We start from the raw sequence: 9,973 nt of genomic DNA, 5'->3' as shown, positions 1-9,973 counted from the left end.
TTATATCAAGCGTTTATAAAAAAAAACATACATACATACATACATACATGCAAACTGACAGACACACACACACAAACACACACACATGCAGGCGCACACACGCGTACACACAAACACACGCACATAAGAGCAGAAAACCGCGCAACAATAAGGAATTTAGATCAAACGAAAGCAATTCCCATTCCGTGTTTTGTACCGCGGAGTCGTTTGGGAAATTTTCAAAGTGTATCTCTTCAAGTGGCTGCTGTTGTTTGGTTTGTTGTTGTCGGTTGGCTTATGTTGTCTGTTGTTGTTGGTGTCTATTGTTGTTGTTGTCATTGTCTATTGTTGTTGTTGTTGTGGTTTTTGTTGTTGTTGGTTGATTTTGGTCGTTCTCTCTATAAATCGTAATTTTGATTTTGTTTGATTTCATATTTTCTTCGATTTGATTCTGATATTGGTTTTGGTATAAACATTTTTCAAATATTGTTTGCATGAATCAGTTAATTTATTTTTTAAGTTTAAACATTTTTAAAGAGTGTTTTTAGATATCTTCATTTTCTTGAAAACAGTGATTAGAATTGTTTGAATTTTTTAATTGCTTCTTTGCTGGTTTGCTCAAATTTTTCTCCCTGTATGTCTGATTAAAATTATTTTATTTCTAATTTCAAAGTTTTTAATTTTGAGATTAGTTCTCCTTTTATTTCATTAATGTTTCATGCTTTCGTTAATGTTTCATGCTTTCCTGGAAATATGATATTCTTATTTTATTATGAAAAATTACATTTAGGAAGTTAATTTCAATTTTTTTACAATCTAATTTGCGTGAAAGTGTATTTACTGCAGTGAGAGTAGTAGCGATATTAGCGTCATGGTAGTAGGCGATAATAGCAGTAGCTCGAGTGGCGATAGTAGTGAGAGGAAAATAATAAACTTGTCTTTGTGTGTGTTCTTTGTGGTATGCGTGTGTGGTGTGTGTGTTTGTGTGTGTGTGCGTTCGTGTGTGTCAGTGTGTTTATGTGAGTGTGTTTAGTTTTTTTTATGAAAAAAATCATTCAAAATAACGAAACAATCTTAAAAAAATAGGGTTACTTCATATATATTAAAAGAATGAAACAAAGAAACAAAAGTTTGAAAAAAATTTGATATGAAAAAAATGATTTTAACCGATGTAAATTATTTTCAGGAGCAAAAGCGTCCAATTGGGTTCCATGTGAATTATTCAGCAAAATTGACGTTAGACAAAAATGTTATTTTAAATAAATTAAACAAGCTGTTAGTTTGTGGCTTGTGAATTTGACGATGACGATGTTGTTTCAACCTATAAACATTTATCGATTATCATGTTTGTATTGTTACATGGTTTTTATATTTAACTATTATAACTGAACTGTTTTCGCTGTCGTTGTGGTTGTAGTTGTTAGTGTTACAAAAAATTGTGGTATCTTATCTCTTAACAGAACTGATTACTATTCAGCTCTTCATTTATTCATTCACTAATCCACGCCATCCATCAATCAATCAATCACTCAGTTGTTCGCTCGTTCGTTCCATTATGTATTTTTTCTTTCAAACAGTTTTTTTTTGTAGCTGGTGTGACAATGAAACCAATCAATCAATCAGTCATCCGGCTAGCCAATCAATCAATCAGCCGACCAGCCGATCAATAAATAGACCAGCCAATCAATCAGTCAATCGAACGATCAATCAAACGGTCGGAGTACTTTTCATTAGTGTAAATAAACTTTTACACAAAGGGACAACGTGCTTGTGGGCACATACGTAAGGACCTGTTCGTGTACGCACATCAAGTCACCCTTGCAAAAAAGTTCAACTCCTTTCAACATTCATCATTCACCGTTCAACACACTTTCTCTCTCCTTCTCTTCACTCACTCACTCACACACTCACTCACTCACACTCACACACACACACACACATGTATGCACGCACATAAAATATATGGCAACTCACGAAATAATATACACACAATCTCCAAAATGCTTACAAAAACGCAGATAGGTACAAAATTGTAAACCTCTAATTTATAGATGAACATATATCTAGACAAAATTGAGACAAACGTAAACGAGCATACATGAACGTACACACACCACGAAAATAATCAAACAGACAAAAACATGTTCGCAAATCAATAGAGAAAGACAGGAATACGAAAATAGTTTACAAAAAAAGATGTAGGCCACTTGAACCAAGTTATGGTGCTCGATTGGACAATGGAAACTGCGGCAACCAAACTAACAACACAGCAACAACCAAATTTACACAACAACAACTAAATTCACACAAGTGCAAACCATACAAACTACAACAACAAAAACCATTTCAAACTATCGCAACAACATCAAAGGAAATAACCTGGTTCATAGTGTTTTGGACAATATTATTTATTTCAAATATAAAATAATAATTGCAATGAATATAATGAACGTTCATAATAGTGATAATAACATAAAGTCAACATTTGAAAGTTAAAAAAGTGTAATTAACAGCGAGCCAACCACTTCCTCTACATTTCGCTTGCCATCTGCATTATTACTTTCCACAAAGTACATACATTCAAAACATTTTCAACTGTCAAAGCATTCAAATCATCGTATTTTTTCTATTTATTCATTTTTTAAATTTCTTATTTTTTTAATTTCATTTTACTTTTTTGAAGCTTCGTGATTCATCAGAAGAAACGGCGTCATCCACCTTTCCACTGCGGCCTTTCATTGAAGTAGATGAATGTGAAAACTTCAGCCACCGTCGTATTCATCTCGCGAACGTTCGTCGGGTTGTAGTCGTCGGGACATTCACGGTACCACAGGTGCACGGCGTAGTTCTCGCTCCAGTCCCACAGTTTGCCCTTTCGGTAGAGAAAATCTCTTTCGAACCAGTTCGGTCTATTTATGGAAAACCATTCGATGTGAACGAGCTGTGGGTGTTGCTTGGCTAACTTCATCGGCATGATGGTCGAGTGATAATTCCAATCGTTATCGTTAAAGTTGTTTGAGTAACTATCGAGCCAGAGTTTGAGAAACGCTGAATTTTCCTTGGCCAGAATGAAGCCACTGCCAAGTTGGCTGGGAGTTTCAGCGCCCATGGTCGTTTCGTACTCGAGGAGAGGATCGAGTGGTCGCAGAAGAACAACATCCAGATCAATGTACAAGCCGCCGTACTCGCGTAGAAGTTGTATTCTCGCCACATCAGACTGATGTTCGGGAACTGATACTGTGTAGTTGAATATTTTTGTTGGTCTTTTGTAAGGTACTAGGAGGAAATGTGCAACGATTTGTTGAGCGAACAGCCACCAGCGACCAGTCGGCAATGTATCGTGCCAGAAAAAAATTTTTCGTGGCTTGAAAAATCTCTGCAGACTCAGGAGGCTCATCGCTTGATGGAATCGAAACTCCGTCTCATTCGGATAAAACCAAATTATGTGCGCGATTTTTGGAACAAACTGTTGTTGTGGTTTAGATGTTGTTGACGTTTTGTTAAAATCATTTCCGTGCGTGTCGTTGTTTAACGGTTTTGTTGTTATTTTGTAGAATATCATCTTACTCACGTTTACCTCCCCGTGCATTCTGTGAAATTTGTCAAAAATCTGTGCGACTTCAACATTTAAGGCACTTGCTGTTTTGTTGTTTTGTTGTTCTAATTTGATGATCTCTTTGTGTTGTTCGTGCTCGTGTTTTTGTTGTTGAAGGTGTCGTTGGTGTAAAAATTTGTGTTGCTTGTTGACGAGAACAACGTTCACACTGTATCTCAACATGTTGTCAACAATGTTGTGATCTTGCGAGGACAGCATGACCATCCAACAGAATGTTGTCACGCATATGAAGGCAAAAAATAACCACAGCCTCCTCGTTCTGGACATTGTTGTTGTTGTTGTTATTATTATTATTGTTGTTGCTGCTATTTTTAGTGCTATTGTTAATGTTTTTGTTGATGTTGTTGTTGATGATGTTTTCGTTGTTGATGTAGTTGGTGTGAATGTTGTTTTTATTTTCTCTCACTTCTAAGTTTGGGAATGGCTGTTATACACGCACAAATAGTACTACTACTAGAACCACAACATCAACAACAACAACTTCTTATAGTACAACAATATATTTTTATGAGTTGCCATGTCAACCGATGACGTATGTTCCGAACATATGAATGGCGTCATTTAGTTTTCCCGCCAAATTTGTTCTGTCCTTTGTGTGTGGATGATGAAATTTGGGAGTTCAACCTGTGTGTTTTTATTGATATTGTACGTTTTATTATTGGTTTACTTATTGATTTTGTGGGAATTTTTTTCTGGTCCTATCGGTGTTTTCAAAAAATATATAGTTGTTACATTCATTGCTAACATAAATATCGGAATGTTTAACTCTTAAAACATTAATGATATCAAATAGAAGTTTCAACTTTAGTTGCAGTTGCTTGATAGTTTGAACTTTCATAAAAACATTTACTCTTGAACAATCTCCGTAACGTAATTCTTAACATCGGTGAATGTTCAAAACATTAAAAATATAATGAAAGAAATCAAATACATACATAAATATTTATTACAATGGTTCAAATTGAATTTTTGTAACATAAATGCATACACACATAGAAACACTAAAACAAATATTCAGCCACACAAACAATAACATTTAAATTTTAAAGAAACACATGTGTGAACATCCATTCATACACAGCTACCTACACTTACACACTTTTTGACATGTAAACACACATACTCACTCATATATATTTACAGAAACAAAAAACAAATACAGACAAACAAAATAATAGACACACAAACACACACACACACACAAACAGAAAAACAGACTAGCAGACATATCCAGTGAAATTCACCTCTTTTTCATGATGCTTGAACACAGAATGCAGCGAGACAGGAAAAGGATGTAGCGTGATGAAAAAAATTATGTAGCGCACGACAAATCAAAAACCCGACCATTACAAATAATATATACTCTATTGTGTATTTTTTTGTTGAAAGAATCTTTCTTTGGTTATTGTTCTTTGTTGTTTGTTGGTTGTCATGGTTATGATTGAAATGATTACGATGATGATGGTAATGTTGATGTTGATGGAGAAATGATGATTATATTTCTTACGATAATAATCGTGATGTTTGGGAAAGATAAAATGATGAGGATAGTAACCTTGATAACAGTGCGGTTGATAATAATGTTGATGATACAGGTGATGATGATAATAACGTTGCTGATGATGACGATGACTAAAACGGAGATGGCGAAGATGACGGTGATGAAAATTTAATTTTGTTACATCAGCAACCGCAAGAATGTTGATGTTCTCTGGATAAATTTTCTCCTGACTTGAATTTTTAACTTTTTAACTGCCTGAATGAGGTTTATGCTCTTGTTGAACGTTTATAAAAAATTTCCTTACAAAAAATTATTTCACTTGACATTAAAAATTTTGAATTGCGTATTATATAAAACACACCTTAGCTTCATTTTTAAAAGTATTTATAAAATTTTAAGTACCAGATAAATTAACGTGAAAATTTAATTTAATCAATGAATATATTTCTATATGATACACATCGCACATTCAATATATTAAAATATTTAGTTAAATTAGGTTATACATATACGTCTGCCATACATTTTGTATAATTTAATAGACAGCACAACTCAAAATAGTTAGAATAAAAGAGCATGGCTGAAACTACACAGAAGGTAAAGAAAGGAATACTGTGATATATTTGAAGTTTGATATGTTTCGTATAATCAGTAACCAGTTGACAGCCAGAAGAACGAGAACAAGACAGAAGTCGAAAAGCAGAAGTGTTAATTAGTGAGATTCAATTCAAATGACATATTAATAACATTCAACGTCAACTTTTATTTCATATTGCTTGTTCACTTATAAATCTGAAAACATACAATAAAGATGAAACCAACCCATATGTGTACTTTCATTATTTTATAATCTGATAAGAAGCAGTGTAACAATAACCAATGTGGAGAAAAATAACCAATATAGCAATCAAATTACATATAGATTTTTACCAATAAATTTTTCTCAAGTTGTAACCTCAACAGTGATGATAAACATTTAAATCACAAACAAAGAAATATACCAAATGTAAAAAAGAAAATTGAAAATTTTTTTAAAATCAATCTTTGAAAAATTACTAAAATTTTTTTTATTATAAAAAAATATTTTTTTTACTATAAAATTTAAAATCGCTAAACTTACCACAAAAGACACAGCCGACAAAAATTATTTAAGAAAAATCATAACAATATTCACTGGAAAATATTTTTTTAAAATCATGAAAAAATGCATTTGCATCAGCATTCTAAATTGCATCCACCTCGGAAAGGAATTATCTTTCCGCTTTTATATGCATCTGGAAATGGAAAACCCACGCCTATTGTCTATACATACATACATGTGCCTATAAAAATACATATACATGCATGCGTTTTTTTTCCATTTTTTTATTCAAATTTATAAATTTTTTTTTTATAAATAATATATACTAAAATAACATTAAATCTAAATCTGGCACATACATATTAGATATGTATAACAATACAACGTGTAAAAAATTGTGATCCAGCAAGCAGCATTAACGTGACGAATGAATATGTTAGGCAGACAGACACATGAACAGTAATGATAGTATCAAGCCTTATCATTTTTATAAAAATGTCCGGCACGCGTATTAGAGGATTTATGTGAAAGAATGCGATTACAAGACACACACACACATACACACACACACACATACACACACATACACACACACGCACACAAACACACGTGCACATGTGCCTAAATTTAGAAGTAATTGTGCATTATTAATTAGCTGCCTCACCCACTCCACGGCAAGCATATAAGGCAAGGGATTCATATTTTTAAAACACGAAATTTTAAAAGCTCACCTCCCTACCTACGCCACACCATGCCACAGTTTTGATGTGGGTGCGCACCAAAACGCATTCACCTTCACAAACTTATACAATTAAAACTGGCTGTAATTTTTTTTTATAAAAATTGTAATTACTATAACGCATAATAACAAGACGCTAAGAAATTTTAAAGTCGCCAATTTTTTATTTTAACTTACTTTTTTACAACTTTCCAATTTTAAAAAATATTCCCTTTACATGATCTCACCAACTGCCATTGTTATGATGGCCTGAAACTATTCACTCACTTTAAAACTCCACCCCATCCCCTAGTTGTGTTGGCATCTTGCGAACCTACTCTCACAGAAATTTCCACACACACTCACAACGTCATGAAAAAACAGGCATTCCTATATGAAAACACATGTTGCTAATTTTCTTAAGCAAACATTTTACTGAGATGCCGTTTGTCAAGCAAACAACTTTTTACTTTTTTAACGCAAATGTATGCAGAAATATAAATGCAGGAACATTTGAAAGTCCAGGCTCTGTTAAACGCGTTCTTAATTTTAAATAATAGCAAACATACACAAACAGACATGTTTGATTTGTACATGAAAACTTGTAGGAAAAATTTAGTTGAAACGAGACACAAAAGAAACTAAGATAAAATTAAAATGAAACAAAGATAACAAAATCAAAACTATGGCAGACATAGACACAAACAAAAGGGCAAGTACAATGTTACAGATACCAACACATAGATCTGCTCATACAAAGAAGTCACATACCTTCATCATTCAGAGCACAACACATATGAAGATCACGTGCGCAGTAAAAAACGCTAAATTATTTACGCACCTGCTGTCATTATTCTATTTAATGTGGCTGACACGTTGGCGCGCACGCTGTCCACAAACATTCCACACACACACACACACACACACACACACACACACCTACTCACACACACACAGAGGCCAACACATACATTTAAAGCAAAACACACACAACATGCATAGATACATTACACACAAGTGCACATCATTTCCATGAATCTATGAATGAAAATATGCATTTAAACAAACTACATTTTGAACGGTTTAATCGCAAATGAAATCATAAATTGCATCATGAAGATGAACTGATGGACATAGAACAATTTAACAAACATTTTGAAAAAAGATTAGAATTACAAACAAAATAATAGCATAAAATCGAAAAAACGTGGCCCATAAATTATTTAAAATTCATTTCCAACTTAATTTTTCTCATGTTCCAACATTTCGGCTGTTATTTTGCGAGGTCATAAAATATGCCATCTTATTAAGGACCTATCTACGCATAGGAGCGTTTCCATTAAATAAAGGGATAAAATATAATTAGAAAAAATATGGCTATGAAAATAATTTTTTTTAAATCCACGTAATAAACAAAAAAAAATTCAACCAAAAAAAAACTAAAGCAGGATGACAAAAACACATGAAGAAAAATCACAACAAACTCATAGCGTTCTGCTGATATTTTTTATAAAAACTATTCACCTATATCATCATTCGCGTCGTACATAGGTCCTTTGCAGTTTTATATTCAGATTTTCAACATCATTCCATATTCCCTGAAAATTTCATACAAATTGTTCTTGCAGTCATGAAAACAAATTTATTTTCAGAGGTTATCCGTTAATATGTGATTTGTCAGATTCAAATTGTTATTCTTTCGTATTTTTATTGTCAGCAATGCTCTATGTCATTACATTGCCATCAAAGAATCATGTTTCTTCTCTATTGTTATTAGATGCTTGCAGTTTTACGATTGTTACAACTAGCAAGGTATTATCATTAGTTTACGGTTACCAATTTTACTACTTAATTTATTTCAACAACTGCTGCTGCTACTGCATGTACTACAGCTGCTACAGCTGCTGCTACTACTACTACTCCTGTCACAACAACTACTACTATGATGGTAAAAAATGAAAATAAATAAATGAAAGCAAAAAAACAAAGATGTAAACGAAAAAAAACTCTAGAAAAGCCTAATAGAACGAAATCAGATGAAGAACGAAAGATAGTAAAAATGATAAAAATAACAGGAAAAAAATGATGAAATGAGGTTTCTTATGTTCTTGACTAAATATGACGTGTAGAAAATTGGAATGCAAATTTCATTTAATTCCATGCCCACATACACATACACACATATAACCACACATATGTATTGGTATATACATACGTACATACATATATGCATGCATGCATTCATACACACATACATACATTCATACATACATGCATGCATGCATACTAACATAAATCCACACATACATTTACACGTGTGCACACACATGCATACAATTATGCATACATAGATACATACATGCATACAATCATTCATGCATGCATACGTACATACTCATCCCATAATGACATTCATCGTCTTGTCTTCGTCATCATTTTCGTGATTGTGTCATTTCAGCTATCATCTTACCATCATCATCGCCAGCGTTGTATTATTTTTATCAGTAGTATCAAAGATATCTCATTATCACCTTCACATCGTCATCATCGTCGTCGTCATTATAAACATCATCATTATCTATATTTAGTTTAATGACGCTTTCAACACAGTCACTATCATCATCTTTATCATCATCTTTATCTTCATCGTCGTCATCGTCATCTTTGATTGAATGAGTGTAAGTAAGTTATCAACACTATCATCATATTTAATCCCTGTAATAGTAGTTAAATTCAAATCAAATCATTTTTATGTAATCCAACAAATCACAATGTATGAATGAATCGGAGAGCAGATAAAGAAAATTTTTCATAAATTCATAATCATTATCATCATTTATTCTAATTACACTATTCATGACATCACTATCATCATCGTTATCATCGTCGTCATCATCGTCGTCATCGTCATCATTAAGTGCCATTACATCCGTAATTGCCCACTTCAAAATGTTATTGCTTTTGCCATCAAGACGCTATGGCATCATCATCATCATTATCACCATCATCATTATCATCATCATAACTATCATCTTCATCATTATTATTGCTATCATTTAAATCATTGTCACCATCATT

At 32.9% G+C, this 9,973-nt stretch overlaps 1 protein-coding gene across 1 annotated transcript; it reads right to left on the bottom strand.

Moving 5' to 3' along the window:
• Positions 1-2,689: 2,689 nt before the first annotated feature.
• Positions 2,690-3,862, bottom strand: HELRODRAFT_166711 (hypothetical protein; the record flags this gene model as incomplete). The annotated part of the gene is made up of 1 exon (XM_009011936.1): positions 2,690-3,862. One exon carries the CDS (start codon positions 3,860-3,862, stop codon positions 2,690-2,692), a length of 1,173 nt encoding a protein of 390 aa, XP_009010184.1.
• Between the last annotated feature and the right edge of the window lie 6,111 nt (positions 3,863-9,973).

The sequence above is a fragment of the Helobdella robusta genome (genome assembly GCF_000326865.2).
Source record: "Helobdella robusta unplaced genomic scaffold HELROscaffold_10, whole genome shotgun sequence".
Classification (NCBI taxonomy): Eukaryota; Metazoa; Annelida; class Clitellata; order Rhynchobdellida; family Glossiphoniidae; genus Helobdella; species Helobdella robusta.
Note: the sequence above shows the minus strand (reverse complement) of the source record. Positions and strands in the feature narration are given on the sequence as shown.